Source organism: Drosophila virilis, chromosome 2 (genome assembly GCF_030788295.1).
Source record: "Drosophila virilis strain 15010-1051.87 chromosome 2, Dvir_AGI_RSII-ME, whole genome shotgun sequence".
NCBI classification, from domain to species: Eukaryota; Metazoa; Arthropoda; class Insecta; order Diptera; family Drosophilidae; genus Drosophila; species Drosophila virilis.
The window spans coordinates 26,282,680-26,306,011 of NC_091544.1; the positions used below are offsets into that span (position 1 = coordinate 26,282,680).

At 37.6% G+C, this 23,332-nt stretch overlaps 1 protein-coding gene across 8 annotated transcripts in view; it reads left to right on the forward strand.

The window, feature by feature from the left end:
• LOC6632596 (aminopeptidase N) overlaps positions 1 to 23,332 on the forward strand; it is an 82,695-nt gene that overhangs the window by 54,099 nt on the left and 5,264 nt on the right. For 2 of the 8 annotated variants that reach the window (XM_070207667.1, XM_070207668.1), the window contains exons 4-7: positions 1,453 to 1,488; positions 16,834 to 17,124; positions 20,318 to 20,501; positions 20,846 to 21,115. The exons of 1 other annotated variant lie outside the window; for it this stretch is intronic. In XM_070207667.1, the coding sequence (XP_070063768.1) occupies positions 1,453 to 1,488; positions 16,834 to 17,124; positions 20,318 to 20,501; positions 20,846 to 21,115 (781 nt within the window). Of the gene's footprint in view, positions 1 to 1,452; positions 1,489 to 13,138; positions 13,310 to 16,833; positions 17,125 to 20,317; positions 20,502 to 20,845; positions 21,116 to 23,332 lie in introns of those variants that run through there. 5 more of the 8 variants (XM_032433594.2, XM_032433597.2, XM_032433595.2 and 2 more) reach the window with 5 other exon arrangements.

Below are 23,332 nucleotides of genomic sequence, written 5' to 3' on the forward strand. Positions count from 1 at the left end.
CTGCAATCGATTCGGTGCTAAACTGCACATGCAATTGCATTTTAGCACTTGCCCAACTCGTACCATACTTGAAAGTCTATTATACATTAATTTATGTGCGCTTTATGGGGATTAATGAACCTCAATTTTTATAGCAAGTGCATTTTTCTATGAATCAAAGTTGTAGTAAAATTAATTTTTATGAGCTTGCACATTTATGGGTTCAACTATAATTCTCAGCAAACGCCCAAGTTTTCTCGGTAGCTGATGCTTTTACTTTCACTAAATGTCTTAGTTATGTACAATAGCTGTACGCTCAGAGAAAAATGACCTCAGTCTAGATTGTTTGCATAGAATTCAAAATGTTATTCAACAACATTTAGTTCTTGAATGGTCTTAATTTAAGTATTTACTTAATTAAAGTATCATTTGAACATGATTTTTAAATTTCACTTTATATGTTATTCTTTTCAGTTTTTTTATTTTCACTTTCTTATTATTCATGACCTTAGTTGAGCTTTTTCGTTATGAAGAACTTCCAAACTAAGGAAAATTGTTTGATTTAAATACAAAATTCCTAATAGTACTTCACGTCTTTTCTATCTTGTGAGCTTTGATATCATATGAACATTTTGCACAAAAAAAGTGTTCTTGAGATACGAAAGTCTTGCTGGTTACAAACTTTGTTATATTTTGTTAACAATTGCACTTGTTTTAAGTGTAAAAGTCTTAATTTCACACTGAGTTACTCAATTTCCTATTTTGAATTTCTATTAATAGCTGACTTGTGCATTTATGACGGCATTTTAAGCAATAGCAACACTTACTCATACCTGCTTTTGGCTTATTTATAGTCAAGCCCATACATCATTCAGACTCACAATCCAGTCGCTTTATTTCTCAATGGACTCTTGCATCATGCGCTGCATATATGTTCATATATCTTAGTATATATATTGGCCATTCTAGCTGATTGTTAATTGCATATTTTTTGGCATTAACTCACACTAGCTCGCACCTCTGCAACGCAGCACAGCTAAACTCATTCAAGAAATTATCGGAAGAAACAGATGTTTGCAGCTATTTTGACTTTGAAATATGTGAAAAAACTATGAAAATCGCATTTGCAGAAAATTTGTTGTTATTTTTGCACAGTGACACCAGCGTTTTATTTGAATTGCAAATGCTAAATGCTAATGCTAAAAGCGAATTATTCAGGCTAAAAATTTGTCAGCGCAATGAGCCAATACATCAAGATATGCATGCATAGATTATGCCTTTATATTTCTCTCTCTTTTATTTGTGTATTTTGGCAAACATTTCGGTTCCTAGAAATAGACAATTACGAGTCTAGTCTGTGTTTGCCTGACCTGACTCAGGTCGACATCATTAAGTTGCCTGCTGAATGCATATATTTTATAATATTTATATTTATTTGTAATATTTATAAATACACATGCGGCGCAACAACAGAGGATTCCGATGCCATAATTGGCGTGGAAAGTCCAGGTAACTAAATTGAAACATAACATTAAGTGCATATCCATTAATATGTAATACGTAGCGCTCAATTATCATATGTGATATGTGATAAACGCCAAGTGTTTGGGTTTGGGGCGGGTCATTAAACCAAGTGGCATCAATTTGTGGCAGACACTCAATTAACCATATGATATCGCCGCAGCTTCGATGAGAGAACCAACAACGACTCGTTGATGTCGTCAACTGGTTTGCTATCGTTCACTTGCAAGCCGGTTATTAGTTGGCCTCGCCCACTTTGGTTGAGCCTCTTCTAGGGCATGAATGAACACATGCGCATGTGTATGATGATATGTATATATATCTGTATCAGATCCGTACACAGTGCAAAAAGTTGTACATTAAATGCATTCCGTTTTTATGATTCGAACGGAATCAAATTTTACAACGCCTGCTTTTTGCCATGAACTAGGCTTCTTGTCAGGCTTACTTTTCGAATCAACTCCAAGCCTTGAGGTACCTTTCGTGATTCTGGTTTGCCACATCCAATTAGTCAGTCTAATGTCAATGCTATTATCAGGCTTTGGGAATGGGCTTACCTTAAATAATTTATAATTATTCCTCAAACAAATTTGCCTCGGCTTGCGTCTTTTGTGCAATGGCGTTTGTTTTATATTATATATACGGCAAAAATATATTGGAGAACGACTCGGTTGGGTAACATATTTAGTAATTTCTATAAACTGTCACAATTTTAATGCTCATGCTCTCTCTCGCTCTCTCACACTACTTTGATCACTTAAGAGCTAATTTGGCGAGAAACTGACAGCGGTAAAAGTGAAATCCTTGGATCGAACCTCAAAGCATTTATTTCAGATCAAAGCTTTTCAGACGTAGAGCCATAAAATTGATTAATAAAATGTTGCACCTGTAGTTCTTATAGTTTAATTACTTTAATAGCAATCGACTGTTTGTTTATTCTCAGAAGAAACCCCATAAATGTTCATTAATAGCATTTGCATCCAAAAAAAAAATAGTATAATTGTTTAGTCTAAACAAAAACACCGATTTTAAATAAAGCTACACAATTTCGTACTGTGTAAAAATTATTTTGTGACGCGACTGTAAATGATTTGCGTATTTACATAAGCAGATTATTAAATGTTAATCAGTCTGCGCATTGGTTCTGGTTAGGTATTCTACGCATAGTATATAAATTGCCTTAATTGCCTAGAGGTTCTAGTCGGGAGCTCCCGACTAGGGGATACCCTCAACCCTCTTCTTCAAATATCAAATGCATATATATATTTTATTTTAGAAGCTATATGTCAAGTTTGGTGACTCTATTTCTTATTAATTACCAAAATTGCCCAAAAATCAGGATATCGATATCGATTTTTATCGATTGCTTGGAGTAAGTTATCGATTATCGGAAACAAACTCGATCTGCGCGGGAACTAGGAGCATCTAAATCTAAAATTTCAAATCTCTAGCTCTTATAGGTTCTAAGATCCTTGCGTTCATACATACGGACAGACGGACAGACAGACAGACGGACATGGGTAGATCGACTCGGTTATTGATGCTGATCAAGAATATATATACTTTATGGGGTCGGAGATACTTCCTTCTGCCTGTTACATACATTTGGATTTTGCACAAAAACAATATACCCTTATACCCATTTTTAATGGGTTCAGGGTATAAAAACAAAACATTCAGCAGTCAATGCTGTTGACAACTGTATTCCATTTAGGGCAACTGTGGCGGATGCTGAACAACCTTATGTGTATTGCAATTAATATTCATTTCAATAACTAAAACTGTCATAAATTCCACACGAGACAGTTGCATTGAGCGGCGCCGGGTTCTGAGAAGATTTTTGCCAGCAAATTGTGAACGATTGATGCAATGTCAAATTTCAAGTACCTCAACGTACAGCCAGAGAGAGCAGGAATTCGCGAATGCAAATGCAACTTGAGGCACGTCTCCAAAATGCAAAAAAATAAAAATAAGAGCTTGCAGCATCGAGTTCCAAGCAACAATTTGGGGCAGCTGCTGATGTCATCCGGGCAATGTGAAAGATATGTAAGGATCGGTGCGGTCTGCTGTGTGCATGTGTGTTGTATATATGTGTGTATCTTGATCACGTTTTTAGCAAAGCAAAAGAGCTGCGACCGCAACACAATAAAGAAACATTTTGCAGCGGCTGCTTTCGGTTTTGGCTTTGGTCATGAATTTGATTCCTGGAACTCCTAAAAAATAACCACCATAAATAACTTGGTCTGGCTCTTTTGAAAACAAATCGCATTTGGGATGTTATTTGGTTTATATTTTTTTTCTTTCCATTGAGTCATTTAAATGACGCAAAGCCCTTGAACTTGGCTTCGGCTAATGTCGTGGCATAAGCTTAACAAATGTTCTTCTTTGATAACTGCGCAAACCTGTTGATAACCTTGAACGCATGTGTGAAACTCACATAAAATACAAATTCCAAGTCAACAAATAATAGAAAACATTAATAGCCCAGAAAATATCAACACACAGAAAACACGAAAACACCCGCATATTCGTGTACTACATATATTAAAAACAAATAAAATATCGAGCAACAGCTAAGTCAACTGAATTAAACAACACATTCAAAAGGCAATTAGATAGCAGAGCGATACGCAATTTATGCGAGCACAGCGATAATTTATAGTGTCAGTCGATGTTTATGAACACCCCTAGCCGAAAAACCAAAAATGATATATCTATAGAGCTTTTAATGCTGCGCCGCATAGAGTCGGAAAACTTAGCTGAAACATGGACATGGTCCGCTCAATTTTACATTGACCCTGTGCCAGCGAGTGCTTTGAACTATAAACAAAACTTAGATACAAAAACACATTAATATACTCATACATACTACAAACAATACAAGAACTACATGTATGTGTGTGCGCAGATCTATGCATATGTAAATTTATTTGCGACACAGCGATGACGACAACACGAGTCTGCAACAGAGGGGAGTACCGCAATATTTCTTATACCCTTAACCCACTGAAAAACAAATTTTTAAAAGAGCATAATGGGTTTCGCAAATGTATGTGACAGGTGGCAGAAAACATTTGAGACCCCAAAAAGTATATATATTCTTGATGATCAAATCGACAATTAAATGAATATAAATAAATTGAGCTTTTTCGACTTCCCGTCCCATTGCATATTATGAATATAAGTCATCGATAAATATTCATGTTTAGACTTACCTTTTTAAGCATAACTCAAGAGTTTGTAAGAGTTAGATACACCCAACTTCTTCCATAGCTCCATTTATGCACATTTAAAATATATCTCACTTTTTCTATATAGATGAAAATTTAATTGTGTTTAACAGGGTATTTCCTAGTCAGGCACATACGAAGATAACTTTTTTTTTCAGAAAATTTATTAGCAGTTGTTGAATTTAATAATGGCAGCTGCTCTTTGTTTAGACTTCAACTTGACCTTAGAATATATATGTCTATATATTTATTTGTACTATCTAGCCTGTAGACAGCCCCATCTACTTAATTGGGCATGATAAGGTACCTGAATTAGCATAATCCACGTGACAAGAAGGCGTGAATTTTAACACCTCTGTCAAATGACTAAGCGATAAGCAAAAGTCTTGACAGGCGTACAAATATTTAAGAAAAAACAACTCTCAATTAACACTCGAATCTAAAGCTGTTGGACAAGTTTTCAAGAGTTTTCAATCGCTTGACAGCTAATTGAAATGATTTTCAATGTTTTGAAGTGTCGCATTTGTGAGGTGTTCAATTACCCAGACATGAAAATGCAACTGCACAAGTTACAAAATTTGGAAAGAAAGCGGATCAATTGTAATAGGAAGCTGCATAACAAACCATTAGTTAGGTTTTCTCAAAGAGCTTTGACAGGCTGTGACAGACTGAATAAAAATAGCTTTAATTCCCCGTGCCCGTTGAAAATGTGTAAGAAGACAGCCTATTTCGACCTCATAAAGTAAAAACGTATTCTTAATGAAAATCAACAGCCAAGCCGATCGAGCTACGTCCGTCCTTTCTTCTCCGTCCGTATGTATGAATGGATTCGTGTTTGATACTCGAATTAACCCTGTTTTAACGAAACGATATTTCCTTTTTGTGACTTAATGTCCGAGCTAAAGACATTAAGTTAAGTATTGAGCTCTCGTATTATATACTGCAAATTTAGAATATTTTATATTTTGGATACCTCCCACCCCACTCCGCAATATGTTGTCAGAATTATAGCCTGGGCTTTATTCAAGAATGCACTTGCTAAAGTTTGTTGTAGTCTCTCGTGGCTGTTGCAGAGTATCTTCTAGTCGGGCGCTCCCGACTGAAACACTCTTACACGTTTTTTGATTGCATCATTTCTATTTATCAAATACTTGCACCATTTACCCACATGTAACATTCACTTGTCAATTTTCATTGTCGATCGTTTCACTATTTGAAATATTTTCCATTTTTCCATACCCATACGCCTTTCCAGTTCAAGTTCAGCGAGATCGAAGACAACTGTCCCCTTCGCTCCGATTCTCAATCGATCGAGTGCATTAAGAAAAACACGTGATTTGCATTTAAATTGTTTGCCTAACCGCCAAATCGATTGGCCTCTGTCTTGGCCGTTTTCTCGGTTTATTTGCATTGGCTCTATGCCGGCTGTGACTCGTTTATGGAAATCATGGAAATGACAAAAGATCAAACAAAACATATAAACAAATATTCATATACATAACAATAACAATGACGTCAGCGTTTTAATGTGTCTGCACATTGTGCACAAATTAAAGACAATTTGCAACGCTTGTAGTTTGTGGCAACTCCAATTGCCTCCAATGACACATTTTGTGCAACGCCCATCGATTTGCTAAATAAACATTGCCATTGGAGATAGACGATAAACATACATACTATTCACATACTACATACAATATATTTATAGATATCTATGCAAATGTTATAAGACATTTGAGCGCATGCGCGACATCCAGTTGCATGCAGAGTTGCCAGTTTTCAGTTTGACGCAACGTTGCCAAGCTTCTGCATGTCATTTTTCAGCTTTATCCTTAAACAAATTACTCCTATTTTTAAGTGGGGCTATCATTCGAAAATTGTTCACCTAGATATTAATTTATATTTCTATTAATTTTCTTTGAGTGTATTCAAACTTCTCGCCAAACATTCGTAATCGCTGCAATCTTTTAAGCTGACTGGCTGTCAAATCTTTTGCATTTTATGCGCGTAATTTTGCAGCTTTATCTGCAATAATAAAATTAAATAATTTACTTAAATGGCCAGCCATGTTAACGGGGCTAAGTGTTTTTCGCTGTAGATTGCAGACTTATATATAAAACAGCTCCCAAGTCGCCGTTCACAAAATCTGCAACTGACAGATACCCTACTAGCTGAAAGCTGAAAATTCTGAAGATCAAGCCATGTCTAAAATGCCATTCACAATATAAATGAGTTTAGTTCTGTCAAAGTTATAGAAGTTTTAACTTTCAGTCGAAGAACTTTGAGATTTTCAATAAATACAAAAAAATAAATTAACATTTATCTAGATTAGAAATTACGCACAAAGTGTAATTAATCATTTAAACTGGTTCAGTTTGTTGTCAAAGTGTTGGCAGTGTGAAAATTTATGATACCCTCTTAAAAATTTGAATAGGGTACAGAAATGTTTGCCGCTTTAGAGATAAGCACACAGCTTGGAGGCTGGTATGCAAAATTGACCAAAATTGGCAACAAAAATAATGGTTAAGCGCAAAAAATAAAAACCGCATCAAGCCGGGAGCCAGATCGTGATTTAGTCGGCATGGAAAATCTATTGCCAAAGTCGGGTCAAACACAAAGGCGATGTGCCCCCATGTCTTGCAAGTCTGAATGGAAGCCAGCACGTATTCGCATTGCTTAGATTGCACTTTAATAGATAATAAATTGAGGAGCCGCCTGAGCGCCTGAGCACCTGAGCTGCATAAAGCCATAGAACGTGTTGCACATTTGTCATAATGCGGAACAAATAGCCGACATGATGAATGTGCGGCCATAGATACATATGGACAGATATGGCAGATACCATATGACAGTCCGCTGAAAACAGAGTTCAGCAGTTGAGTTCAGACGCGGCCCACTCAATTTAATGCAAGACATTTTTTAATTGAAGCTAAAATTGTTTTAATTTCGGGTATGGGCTGCTACAAATTGGCAAAAATAAAATAAAAATAAGATAAAGGAAAAGACACAATTAATCAATTGTCATAATGAAAACGAATCTTGAACGCGTGGGCCTTACTGCCAATTGGACAGCGACTGGGCCCTCGGGCGGCATTTGAGCGCAGGTGTGGGGCTTGAAAAACTTCATTTAATTTACAAAAAAATTACCCCGAGACTCAAAACCAACAGATAAATGTTGGCCATAAATCACACGTCTGTCTCTCAATGCCAATTGTGGCATGCGTGCGGATCAAAGACCCGGCTAAATCCACAAGCCCACACACGCACTCTAGTTAATCCATGTATATATATTTTCCAAGAGAATTACCTATATTTCCATTAGCTCAAAGCGAATGTCGCATCGTGCAAGCACTTTTAGCAAATAATTTTGACAGCACTATAAATAAAATATAATATTTGCCTGTGTGCATATAAACAAAACCTAAATACTTTTCAACAAAAACAACTACAACAACAACAACTACAAAGATTGTACAGTGCGTGACAATGTCAGTGCCAGCGAGTGAAAACGAGAGCAAATCTAATTTGGCATCTGGCCAAATCAAAACCCGATTATGCCCCGTACGTGTATGAAAAGCATAAAAAAAAAATGAAATGCCGTAATAACAAAAAAAAGTGAACAAAATATAACGAAATAACTAAAAATACAACATTCAAATCTAATAAAACTGTTGAAAAAACCTGACAAAAACAATAAACAAATTAGCGCTAAGTAGAGACTATGCCATACCCTGTACATGGTGTATTACTTGGTTAAATGCTTAATTTTTCATAAATTGTTATGGTTTGGTTTGCTCAGATAAATTTCATGCCTTAACGTTCATAAATTCCAACAAAACATGGTGTCCCACAGTTTTCCGATTTTCCGGTTCCTATGAATTTTTCTGTATTATTATTCAATAAATGTTTGATTGCGGGCTCAAATCCCAAGCGTGCTTATAGACTTTCTATATACATATCTGTAGCCGAGATCTGTTATATAAATTCGATAAGGTTAAATATAGATAGACTAAAATATCTTTATGCTTACAAAATCTCAAGCTTGATGTTCGCTAGTCCATAAATTGAGTATACCCTATAGCTAGGTGCGTGTTTATTTTCAGTATAGGCACACACACAAAACAAAACGTCCAGTTTGAGATCCTAGCCAATAATTTGGGGCTAATTTGTATGGCGGAACTGTGTTGTAGGTGTAAATATATACGCATAACAATTCACGTGGTTTATCGGGCATGAAATGCACACAAAAATGTTGGTCGATTATGCGACAACTTATTGCCCCCGAAGGACACAAAATACGTAATTATATAGAAATTATAGCTTATGAGCTACGTTTAATTTGATTATATATTAAATGAATGACTTACTTAGGGCGTGATATTTATATGTTGGCGTTATTTAGGGGCGGGGCTACGCTCAAGGTTAGGCAATTGCCATTAATTGCCGGGCTTGGATATTTATTTGAGATCTATTATAAATAGCTTCTTGGAATAATTTAGCTATATAAGCCATAAATAAAATGCACAAACAAAAGGCTATAAACTGTGAAATCCACAATAAATATTTCCAACTTCAGTTGTTATGCTCGTCTCGTACTCCATAAAATGTAGCTTTAAGAAAAAAAGATAAAAAAAAAACGAATTGTAAAACATTTAATTGGCAATATGCGTTTCAATGAACGTATCCATTTTCAATGGAAATTGCTTAATTACAGTTGTGAGTTTTAATGAAAAAAATAGTGCAATTCATTTTGATTTGCAAAGTGCGACAAATTGTTAAAGCACTCGAATTACATATTACAAAACATGCGAAAACACGAGCTCATCAGAAACGGATTGCATGTCGGGCGGACAGAAAAAAAAGCACAAACCACTTTGTTAACGATTTTTGCGTGAAAATTGTTAAATAAAACAGAAAAAACGGCTGGCAGCGACTACGCAATACTCTGTTCAGGGTGCAACTACCAGTCGAAATGAGGCGTGGCCATTTTATATTTAGATCGCTCTCCTCCTCCTCCAAAACTGTGGGATACACCGACTTTCCCAGTTTCTTATATCTAGTCAAGAAAATGTATAAACCTTGTCCAATGTAAAAAGTTACAGGTCTCTAGCTTAAACGAAAAAATAATCATATATAAAAACTCGAAAAGCCCATATACCCCTTTTCAGTTTGTGAACAATGTACAAAAAGTGTTTTACTAACCATTGTTGTTACTCTTTGCGGTTTGAGTAACGTGTCGTTGTTAATTAAAACTGAGAATTGTTTGAAAATTGTATTTTTGTTGTTTAGTGTATCTTTCGGGTCAGTCATTGCTCTAGGACGCATTGTCGGCCGTTGCTCATACGCCGCGTTGTAAATTCGTTGTATTTTTTTTTGCCACAAGGTTTGTTCAACCAAGCGAAGTTCATCAGAGCTAAGGTCCACTGTTACAGGTAGCGAGCAAAGAGACAAAACTTAATTCCATTTGCTTGCCAAACTTTTTTTCATTGCTTTGTTTATTGCCCGCTTTTTATGGCTTTTGCGTTTGACATGCAAAAAAAAAAATAAAATGTTTGTAGGCGAGTTAATTCGCTCAGCCGGCCACTTCCCCTCCAGCTCTAACAGCTAATGGAAATTGGCTCGTTTGATAACTGACGACTGCTTTGTTGTTGTGCGCGGCGGTTTCTCTATGTGTGTGTTTGTGTGTGTTTGTATTTGGGCTGGCGTCATGCCGTCATTTTCAGTCAGCGAATTAGAATGAGCGCTAATTTAATTTGCAAATTAGCCGTCGCTCGACAAGTGTCAAATTTAGCTCAATAAATACGCATAGATCATGTGCTAGGTGCACAATGTACCGCTCAAAGCGCTGCGTTTCAAAATTATTTTACAGATGCATAGGGATCTCTCGGACACAATTGTATCTCATAGATACCGAAGTATCTTTTAAGCTGCATGATGAGCCGAGACAAATAAATTATATCTTATGGATAAAGAGCATATTACCAATACAAAATATCTTACTATTACAATCTCACAGCAACTTTAGTAATTTTTGATTAGCGTACATCTTAAATAAATATCTCACAGATAAAAACGAACTTTGAAAATACAAAAGTATCTTATAGGTGCAAAATATCTAACAGAGACACAAGTATATGTTGAAATACATAAAAATCTGAAGCAAATAACTGACATATGTTCCGTTCCTCTTGCCATTCTCTACCTTGCCTCTATTTTATGCATTTCTTTTTTTAATTTTGATAATCCCTGCAGACATTTTGCATCTCAGCAGGGGGGCAATTGACTTTAGCAATGCATGTCTGTTGGCACGCCCACTTGGCTGTGCCCCAAAGGCGCAGCTTCTGCAGCAAACGTCGCTGAGGTGTCTCCGCTGATAAATCATGGCAGGCAGCCCGAAGCTGACAGCGTTTAGACCCTCAGTGCCGCCAAATTATCTGTATGTCGAATGCAGCCAGTCGCAGAGCTGAGCATATCCGCACACTTCCCTACCCTACCCGCTTCACACTTCAAGGTAGCGTCAAGTGATGACAAGTCCAAACAGTTCTCAGGGCTTTGCATTGTTTGTGCTCCATGTTGTCACAATGTGTTGTTGCCCTGTTTGAATTGTTGTTTCTGACGCTGAGATACATAGCATTAAATATATATGCATTTACACTAAAAAAAGTTTGGTATAATTAAGTAAATTTAAATGAATGTTTAGCGAACAATTTCATTAAATTTTTTTTTTCTGAAACAACATAAAATACTTAAAATAAAATCGTTTTTAAAGTACAAAACAATTTCTAAGCCCAACAAATAAGTTTGCCAAGAATGAAAACAGACTAAAAGTGAATTAAATTGAGTACACAATTCAAATTAATTCAAAGTCCAATCAAAAAACATATTTAAAAGTATGTTTTATTCAACATATTCCGCCCTCTTTTACGCTTTAATTAATCGAATATTATATAAAAGCTAAGCCTGTTTCAGCTCGAGTGAAGCCAATTAGTACTAAAATGGGCTATATTAAAGATTTTGATTATTAAGAAAAACCTGTTTACATCAAGAACTTAGCTTACGAAATTTTTGGTAGGCTAAGCTGTAAGTACTTGATTTTTTACAGTGTATGTATTTCGGCATCTGCATGTACCACGGCTACCGTTGCGCAGTGCAAATAATGCGACTGGTTTTCAAGTTTGTCTGCGCCGGAAATGTGACTTCATCTGTGACTCCTCTCATTAGCCACTCGCATAATCAGCTGCATTGTTTTCTTGCGTCACAGCTCAATTTCTGTTTTTCGGATCATATTATCCAAAAATTATCAATAACTATAACAGAGACTTTGGCGAGTTATGCTAATCGCGCGTTTAGCTTAATCGATTATACAATAGATTTGATATTTAAGAAACAGCTCGGCTACTGCTTCACTTTCGTTTCTCTGCCCTATCAAATTATTAACAAATTCTGCTGAATTTACAAAAAAAAAAGAAAACAAAATAAAAAAAATAGAAGATGGAAAAACTGAAAGCGAAACCAAGAAAAAAAAAATAAAGCTGTGTCGGCGTCAATCAAAGAAAATGCCCTGGTCCCGAGGCCTGGAAATAAACAATTTTTGAAGCGTTAAAGCAAACTGAAACCCAGAAGAAACAAAAAAAAAATAACAAAACATGACCACAATATGAACTAGTGTAGTGTTTTTTTTCGCTTCTTCTGCTTTTATCGAGTTGAAAGTTTGTTTAGATTTCAAGTTTGATGCGACACAACAAATGAATTGTTTATTGCCGCGGCACATGCAACATTTTGTGCAGCATAATTGAGTATAAAACTATGCATAAATCGAGTGACATTTCCGCAGAACCTTCCAAGTAACCGCCCCTACCCAAGCCCCCCGGGACATGCAGTGAATCAATGGCACTTTAAAGAGCCCTTCACTCGGTAATTGCAATGCTGAACGTTTCATTAGAGGCATGCAAAACAATATGGGCAATATAACTGAATACCGGGCGGCACTTGGATAGTAGCGCTCAACAGACACACATACGCAAACACACACACACACACACACACGCCCACTACCAGAAACACACACACTCCCAACACGTTCTGCGAAGTTCAGTCAACTTTGCGCTTGGCTTTTAGCTCTTTACTTTCAAAATATACGAACTCAACGATTCAGCTGAACAAATTACAGGAACGCAGTTGAAACAAAAAAATAATAACATGAAGAATCAACAAACATTATTGTTCTTATACCCTGAACCCATAGAAATTGGGTAGATTATCGTTTTTTGTCGATATCTTGACACACTTCCAAAATATCGATAAAAATCGATCTTAAGACTTGAGAATTTTAGCAAAACTTGAAAATAAGATGTAGATTCTCACATAGTATACACAGATTAGTAATATCTACGTTTCAAAAGAAATTCTCTCATTCTCCCCGAAATTGAAGAAACGTCGTTTTTAAAAGTAGAGCATTGCACTTTGATATATCCACACTTTTGCTTGCCATATTTAAGCCCTAAAAATTTCAGAAGGATTTGATAATTAACGTCTTAGTTAACAAATAATGCATTTCCCAAACGTAGTGTGGGTTAAAGGTAAGTAGAAGCACAGTGTGCACCTTACGATGTGTGTGTGTATGTGTGCATAAGTGCGTTTTTTATGTGTTTGTATGTATAGAAGAAAGTTAAGGTGTCTGTAACAACAGCTCGGCGATGAGCTCACGGTATCTCCAAGTCGGGCAACCTCGAACTTGATATAATTGTGATGCTTCCTCTTGTTACTATTGTTAGATTGTTGTATTGTCAGACAATTTGGCTGCGTGTTCAAACTGTGAATATTTTTAATAACATTTTAATTAGCCAGCTTTATTTGTGTTTGGATTGGAAACTAAGTGTACTTACTGTACGCATTCAGTTGACCTATATTTTGGAGTAGGGGTACCGTCACTTGTCCACATTTCTGTGGAAATTCGAAGACACATAGCCTTGGCTTTTATCTGTTGCAAATATGCCTTGTCACATCTTCAACATCTGTCAACCGCTTGTAATTAATGCAAAAAATTGTCAGCTTCTTTTTTGTATACACTGTTCTCAAAGTGAAAAAGAGTATATTTGTTTCGCTTCAAAACTGAAATTAAGGAACAATTTAGAGGAGAATAAAACTGACTTTAGTATAGCAAGGGAGTAATCAAAAAAAAGTCTAGAATTGTTGCACAGTGTAATCAAGACTGATTTAAGCTGTTGGTCCACTTTGCGCAGAGTATGGCACAGGCATTTGCACCCGACTGCAACGGTACTGACTTGTTATTCTTTCACTTCCTGAAGAGCTGCTCAACCAGGGCCGGAATTGGGTCAGTGAGCAATTAAATCACAGGCTGCGAATACGAAATGTAAATGCTGCAAACAGATCCCGAACATATGGCGGGCTTTAATAGGGCGACCCGTTCCAACAAAGAGGGAGAAGAAGAGAAAATCAGAAAAAGAAGTTAATCAAGCGACGGAACTATCAGAACATGGCATCTTGGTGTGACTCATAAATCTGACCAGAGCCATCACCCAACGAGTGGAAGAAAGAAATTCACTTGTAAACAGAACAGCAAACAGAAATTGTTTAAATAACCCATTTGTTGGCCCAATTAACACACTTCTCATTTCCAATATGGGTTATCATTAAACGAGGTGTTGAGCATGCTGAATTGGGCATGGGTACGGGAAGTGAAAGAGGCACGCATGCAACAATTAACGAAAAAGCAGCCTAAAAAGCAGCGATTGTCTGTTATTTCTGTGATTTCGATGGTAGCGATAAGATAAACGCAACAATTGGGCTACAATTTCTGGTGCAGTGGAAAGCCGCCCTCAAACAGTTCACAATGACGTAAATACAACTCTTTCCGCCCTATGCGTATAGGTAACATAAACAGCCGATAACATATTGTACACGCTATCAGCTCTCGGGGGTCTTTCACAACAAACCATTTGTTGCAGCCGAAAAGAACTGCTTTTTTTCTATGGAAAGCACATTTTATTTTTATCGACTTCCTAGTTCTGCGTTTAGTTTTGGGTCTGGAGTTCGCTTATCTTTGCGAATTTTCTAGACAGAGTTGCGCATACGACGCGTTATCTGTGCGCACATAAATTCCATTTAATTCCAGTTGGCTAAAAACAAAACAGACTTGTTAAGACCTTAGACGTTGGCCATTCACAGGAAGATATACTATTTATCTGGCTGCTTGTTAATCGATTTACATCTATTTTACGATTAGTAAGTTTTCGGAACTATTCAAGATCAAAGTCGAACATTTTAGTGTACCCTGTACTCATTAAAAATGAGTGTTAAATAGGGTATACTTGTTTCTAGTCACATATATATCGATCGAAACATGTTTTAACGAGCGTATCTCATAGATTAAAGAAGCATAACAAATTTTAAAGGGTCATAAATCTCTGCACACACTGCGAGAAGATCGCGAGCATTCAATAAATATCTTATTACGAACATTATAGGGAATCTGTTGGTCGAACACACTCGACTGAAGGCACTTGGTTATTTAATGGGTTGCCGTTTTTGCTGTTATTGAACTCTAGTTCATTTGCCCATAGAAACGTCGCCATAAAACGCTCGAAAATTTAACGCATGATTGAGTCAGAACGATATGGCACCGTATACTCCCTCTCTCGCTCTCTCACCCTTTCACTGCCTAACCCCTAACTCCATCTCACTCTGCTGGTAAAACGATCTTTTGTATGTGCGCAAAATGCAAAGAGCAAAAAGCATTTCAGTTTTATGAGCCGCAGAACTTCTTAATGAATGGCGAATCGGAGTAGCTGGGAAGGCATTCGGTTACAATTTGCCTGCCCAACAGATCGATGAATCATTTTGTGGTTTCAAACTTCCCGAGAGGGAGTCTTAGTATTCGAAGTATTTAAAATGCGAGCACAGTCTTATGCCCGTTAACAAAGTAAAATGGGTATATAGGTTCGAGATAGAGATTTGAAATTGATACTCGTACATATCCGCATCAGGCAAAGTGCTTAGTATATTTGGCTATGCTCAGTGTGGGCGTGGCAAATCGAAATAATGTATATCTTAAACAATTTAAGAGCTGGAGTCTCCCATTTTTAAATGCAGACTTTTTTAGAAGTGCCTTCCCTAAGGATCGATAGAAAGGTTTGGTATCCTATGGGCGAGGCAAATGGATATTTTTTAATTAAATCGGGTACTCCCGACTGCAACTTTTAGTCTCGCTTTTTTTTCTCATTTTGCAGCTTTAGGCATTTGAAATAATCGAACCATTTCAAAATTGGTCCATAAACGTATTACTTTTATTCTTAGTTTATAGTTGCTGAGCAGCAAAAAAAAAAAAGAAAAAAAATTATAATAATAAAAATCAAATAGCGAAATTCCTAAATACTATTTATAGCTGCCCATTGATTTGTGCGGTAAAGTCCGCACACTCGGGTGCTGCAGGCAGTGCTCTATATATAGCTGTGGGCGAGTACTTATAAACATTGTGTGAATTGTGTTGAATTATTCGCATAGATTGCGTATTTTTAGCAACATGTGAGTGGAAACATTTAAACATTTGGCGCCGGCAATTGAACTCGTTTCGTTGTGCCTATTGTTGTTGTTGTTGCTGTTGTTGTAAATAAAGCGATCACTTGCAACTGCAACAACAACAACAACCACAAGAACACGAGCAAGCCCCTCGCTGCGACACGTGCCAGTGTATGGCTTCCTTTCCGCCCTCGCGCAGCTACCGAGCCCCTTTGTCCACCCCACAGCTCACAGCTGCGTCAATTTGATTAAATGCATTTCAATTGTTGCGACTGTTCATTGGGCATCGATTCGGCATCAGCGACACACACACGACCACACACACACACACACACACGCATACACATTCTTACTTCAAATTTGCTTTTAATTTCATTGCATGTTTTTCATTAATTAAATGTTGATTATACGCTTAAGAGAACGCATCACACATTACAAAAAAAAAAAAAAACATTCACCTGGCTTTTACTCATGTTGCTCAAAATTTTCGCATTTTCTCTCTCTCTTTCTTTCTCTCTGTCTCTCTCCGGCTCGCTCTCTGGTTTTTTCTCGCGCTTCTTTACAGCCATCATATCCTATCCCAACTTGCAAAATTCATCAATCTATGCGCCAACAACAACAGCGAACGCTAGTACCGCCATAGAGGTAGCTCCTGCTCCATCATCCGCATCAGCATCGCCATCAGCACCACCAAAAAGCTCATCATCCGATTCATCCACAACGCCAGCTTTGGGCGTGGCAGCTGGTCGCCCGTTTCATGGACTTGTTACGAAATTGCGTAATTTAAAGTTTGACGATTCAAAAAATATTCGAAAACGTTTACATTTCGATTTTATATCAAAGGACAGATTTTTGGGTATGTTTCAAAATTTTATAAATAATTAAGTTTTAGAACGTAATACCTGCCTGTGGCCAGCCGGTTTTTAATTAACCCCATTTGACATTTTGATTAACCATTCTGTGAGAATTTTTACGAGCTCGAAATTCCCGAATTAATTTCAATGTCGCCAGCTTAATGCCGAGCTCCAGACTACGACTCGTAGGCGTTATAGTTCCCCAATGAAACTGGCGCCTCACGCACAACGCCCACACACACAGGCACACACACGCACACACACCAACAACATTTCCTCTCATTCACAACTTAATTCAAATGTTTTTATTGTCTTTTAATGCTATTTAAACTTCGACTTGTGCATATTAATATGCATATGCACATATACTTTATATACATATATATATATAATGTCAGGTTCGGCTGGAGTAGGAGCGTTCAAATTGTCTGCTGCTTAATGAACACGTGGGACGCAGCATGTGTTTTGTACGCTTTTAATGAAATTCTTCAATCGTTTCTCACCTAACCATCAGGAGCAAAAAAAACTCAAATCCAAACAAACAATAAATAAAAACTAAAAATTGGAAGAAAATACTTTTGAAAAGCTTTCAGCGTGAGTTACAATTCCTGACAACTGATTTATCCGCTGCATTTAACATGAGCTACATCAACTTGCAGCGGCGACTCGTGTCGGTTTTAATTTGGTGGCTACCACAAAATGTTGTATGTGGCTGCAACATAAATTCCATCAAATTGTGGCACGAAAGAGAGAGACAGAGATCAAAGCCGGTGGGTGTGCTGCTGCGGCTGCTGGTGGTTGCGGCCAGCAGATGTTGGGCCCCAAATAGATGAACCACAGCTATTCCCGAAACAGGTGGAAAGTTTTGTTGGCCTTTACGTTCACATTGTTAACCCCATTTTTGCAATTTAATTAAAACTAACATGTATACCCAAAAAGTCACTGCCACTTAAATTTGATGGTCAAGCCCCTCTCTCCCACTCTCTCACTCTTCCTCTGAACCACTGCTGCCATCACTCTCCTTCACTCTTTGTCCAACACGTCATAAAACGCCCAGCGGTGGAGGAGGCCCATTATAGCCAAAGTCCAACAACCACACAGTTTGTTGGGATCATGCTAATCGGTAATTGAAAATGCTGAACACGTGCGTCTCTGCTGCTCGCGTTCATTGGTCATGTCCAGAGGTAGTTGTTATGGCAAACAGTGGGCAAGAAAAGTTAAGCAACAACAGAAGATCAGCGAAGAATGGCAAATAATGAGATTATACGTCAAATAATCTCGTGATGTATAACAATTATTTTTCACGAATTTGTAGTCACGCGTTGAGCAGTCAGTAAGTCAACTTTTTTGAGATGTATTATAAAAGATCTTACGACAATCTACTCAATGAAATATCTTCAGACAGTTCATTCAGTAATATTTAGAGAAGTGCCCTAAATAATATTTATCTCATCTTGATTTTCACTAGTTTATCATAGATAACGATTACACTGAGAGAAACTTAAAAGAATTTCTTTTGTTTTGTTCCATATATTTCAAACACATTTCGTTCAGAAAAATACTATGTATTAAAATGGACTATAAATATTACCAAAGTTTTATTAATAAGGTATACAATATTTAAAACAAGTACTATTATAATTGATGAATTCCCATTGATAGTCGAAAATTCTTAGATTTCGTACTGTAATTAGAAATTAACAAGTCTGTTATCAAAGATGAATTAAGGATTTTTCTTTAAGTGTATTTGATGTTCAAATTTAATGATACATTGTAAAAAGCTCCACAATCATGTGAGACATTCTTGGTTTATTCTAACCCGCTATTTGGCTATCTTATCAAAGTGTGAACAGACTTTTGTGCAGCACTGTCATTGCTATTTGCTTATGCATAGCCCACTTGCTGACTCTTTCGTCTTTCTTCAAATGTTCCGGCCTTAAAAATGAGCCATACATTAATTTTCACTCATGTTTTCGCCATTTACGAATTCAGTTTTCAACATTGAGTTTAATGATCTTTGGCTACCTCGGAGACCTCTTGCTAACGCCGCGGGATCATTCCGAGGCGCATTCATGGCGCTGTCAACACCTAGCTAAATGGCCCGTTTACATTCAATTTCCTTCATTCACATATTGGCCAAATTATGCTATATATCATTTTGATGCATGCAATCGGTTTACATGTCTTGCATGGAAAATACTGCGCCAAAGTGCATAGTTTATTTTCTTTAAGCACTTCATAATGCATCGGCATGCCAGGAATGTCATATGCACATGCCTTTAGGGGATCTATGAACACTTTCTAGTGCACATAAAAAAAATTAAAAACTAGTTTCCATATAAATATACAATCACGCATATGACTGATAGACAGACAAACACAGCCGATTATAGGTAATATATATTTCAGGGAATGGGGTGGGTTACAAATTTCTTATCAAATCTAAAATAAAATATATTATTTTAATGCACTTTGGAAAGATAAAGGGAGTTGCTAATTTCAAACAGTACCATATTTAATTTAAGTAAATAAATAGATATGTATACGTATGTGCATAAGTATGTATATAAATAAGTGCGCGCTCACCTTCTTAAGAAAAACTTTTGTGCTCTCTTGCTGTCTTTGTTTGTAGACATTGAGTAATTAATATATAATAAATATATATGTTTATTACCCAATGTCTTGTGCAATGGTTTCAAATGCGTGCCGATTTGTCTTTGCTGAAAAGCTTAGCGGCAAAAATCAAACCATAACTTTTTTTGCTGGATGATGCCCTACAGATAATGCAACCCATTAACAGGACAGATGCGCACAGACTAGAATATATTTGGAGGTTAGGAATTCATATTTTTTAAAACAGTATGTATTTAATATAATAAAAAATATTTGGTTAAGATATGTATAGTTTGATCAAATTTTTTTATATAATTAAATAACCCTTATAAATCGCCAAAATATCAATGTTTAAACATTTGAAATGGAATCATTTCTTTGCCATATGATGGCACCTCCATCTGTGCATTACACAATTGGTGACAAAAATACAATAGCAAGAGTATAGAAAGAATATTGAAACGCTTGGACAAAACATAAAGTTTTCAGCCAGCGCGATAAACGCGGCCTATTAATTGAGGCAATTGAAATTTGCCTACATTTTTCTAACTCTCCCTCTTCTATTGTCTCTCTCTTTGACAGGTGGTCAGCTTAAGACCAAGAATGGACAGAAATACGTTTTTAATGGGCCACCATCGGGTGTTTATGTGTCCAGGACCTGCCTGGTCATTTCGGCATTCATAATGGTGGCAGCTCTAATATCCTCTGTGCTTATCACCTACTTCCTTACCTCTCAGAGCCTGCCCGCGATTGTGCCCAGCCCCAGGTGAGTAAGCGCCCAGTTAACAGCTACACAAATCTAAGCCAGTTGTGGCTTGTGGGTGTGGCATCATTATTAATTTGTTGCCGTTTTTATACTCTGTATTTAGTTTTTTGTTTTGCATTCTCGTAATGCGTTTTGGCAAACGAGCTAATTGACTGTGGACAGTCGAGACGGAAGTGACCTCATTTCAGGTCCGTCTTGAAAGCGAAAGCAATTGGCTCGTTTCCTCTGACGCATTTCAAGGTGCGGAAGGGTCAAAGAAGCTGTTTGGACACAGGGCGCGCCATTAAACAAATACAATTAAGCACTTTGCATAAAACACATTTTTTGTTTCTATTCCAACACAGCGCCCAGGCCCACTCCAAGGACTCGCAGAGTCATGAAAACGATGCAACGAGCGATTCGCACGCGAATGCAACGCCCTTGGCGAGTGCCAAGTTCGATATACCCGATTGGCTGCAGCAGAAGAAGAAACCCACAACTTCAAAGCCAGAGCTGCCCGTGGTGGTGCCGCCCGTGGGTGACATAGCCCAGCCAGAGGAGACGCTGGAAACCCAAGCAAAGTCTGTGGAACGCCCCCTGCAACTGTTTGAGGGCTGGCGTCCACTACACTACAGGTGAGCAAAGGGGATGGGGGGATATGGGGTGTCTATTGGGGAACTATTCAATCTTGCACTTCAGCCTCAAATTGAATAATGGCTTCAATTGCGTCCACACGCGCGCTGTTCCACCTTAAATTGCTTTGCATGCCCGCATTTCAATTGGAAGCCACGCAAAGTGTGCGGCCTGATGGACAAGTTGGCATAAATTGCTTGTGGAGATTTGTTGTCTCTGCCATTTCCGGCTCACACTGCTGGCAATTAGCGTTGAGTCTTCCACGAATCTGAATCTATCTAGTTGGATTTACATAACGATAACAGATTATCATAAGATTGGAGTTGGGCGCGTGTCGGAATTTTATAGCAAGAGATGTTTTTAAAATATTTAAATTCTTAGTATATCTACATATGTGACTGACAGTCTGCTTAATTGATTGATTGACTGATTGACCGATAGCCAATGGTAATCTCAACAATGCTTTCAAAGTATTTAACTTATTAATATATCTTCTTATGTGACTGACTTGCTTGACTGACCAATGTGTTAAAGTATTTAAGTTCTTATTAGATTGTCCATCTACACATACATATGTGATTGACCTACTGATTAATTGATTGAATGACTGATGACCAATGCACAGTCTTTTGCGTTAACGCATTGATTAGTGATCAAATCATCGCCTAAGTGTTTCAAATCTTAAATCTTGATTGATTGATTGACTACACCACTACTTTATATATAGATATATAAATATGTGACTAACAAACTGATTGACTGATTGATGTAAAGGTTAAACGAATATTTTGGAAAAATTCATAAATTCGTAGTATATCTACACATATAAGACTGATTGATTGATTGACGCAATGTCCAATGCACAGTCTAAACTATAGGGGCTTGGCAGCTTTGAACAGAAGGGGAAAGGGATAACTTAAACAGGCTTCATATAAATTAGACTCTCAGTGGGGGAAAATCGGGGTCAACATTGGAGTGTATTTAAAATATTCATCTACAATGCTGCCTATAATTGAGTGCATAGACAATCTGATGTTATTTTCCTATGTGGCTTAGTGGTCTGTGCATCGAACAGCCAGTGAAAGCGCGCTTGTATTTGTTAAAAATTAATTTCTTTTTATTAGTGATGAAAGAGAATCATTTCAAAACAATAGCTTATTATGAATGTATGCAAGGGGCAGAAAGAGACATCTTCAACTATTTAAAGTATACATATTGGTCAGCCCCAAGAGTTGGGTACATCTACCCATATCGGCTATCTCTGTATAAAAGTTCGTGTCGATATCAGAGACAGCCTACAGCTCTTCACTTGGGCAGCGAGAGAACCCCTTTTGGAGCGGAGTCCTGCTATGAATAATTTCGATAGATTCAAATTCGATTAAAGTTTGATTCTAGTAAACTCTTGTTGAGTCATGCCACGGCACCCCTCCCTACTGCTGTTGTCGTGCTCAGAATGGACACGCACGAAGATACACGAAAGTCAATTTCTTAGCACGAACACGGCGTGTTGTAAAGTGTTTCAAAAGCAAACACAACACAGAAGTGAGTTCTGATTCAAACAACTGCCAACAACTGGACAACAATTGTTGAACCCTTGACCCCATGTCGTGTACTCCATTGTGCATATCCTAGCACATTTATTGACGTCATACCAAAGAGTTTTCTGAGACTTTTTGTTTATGCCCGATGTACGATGCACGCCCGCAAAGTGGGTCAAGGATTGCGCCGCGTCGCCAACTGTGCGCCTGTTGACATGACCAGTTGGCACTTAGGCTAAACACATATCCACGGCCAAGTCGGCTAATGCAGACATATAACAACTTGTTTAACAATCGAACACCGCAGGAGCTGACCAAATATGCGACTTCCAGTCAGCTAGTTGAGCCAACCTCACGCGGAACTGCTTGCCCCATACCCCAAAGGCGGCAAAGATCTGAGGCAGAGCTAAGGCAGAGCTGTGTCAGATCTGAGGCAGATCCGAGGCAGATCTTTGCACAGCACGCACGCCAACTGTCAGCACGCCAGATGGGTTGCCCGGCTAGTTAGATAGCCAGAGCATTGGTAGATTGTAGATGCGAGATGTGAGCTGTGTGCGATGGAAGATGCTGCCTCAGTAGCTAATGCCGCATGCATTAATATAATTGACACAGAAAAAAAAATTAAAAGAAACACCAAGACGTTCGCTCAATTTGAGGCTGGCACGCAGCTGGAGCAGTTGG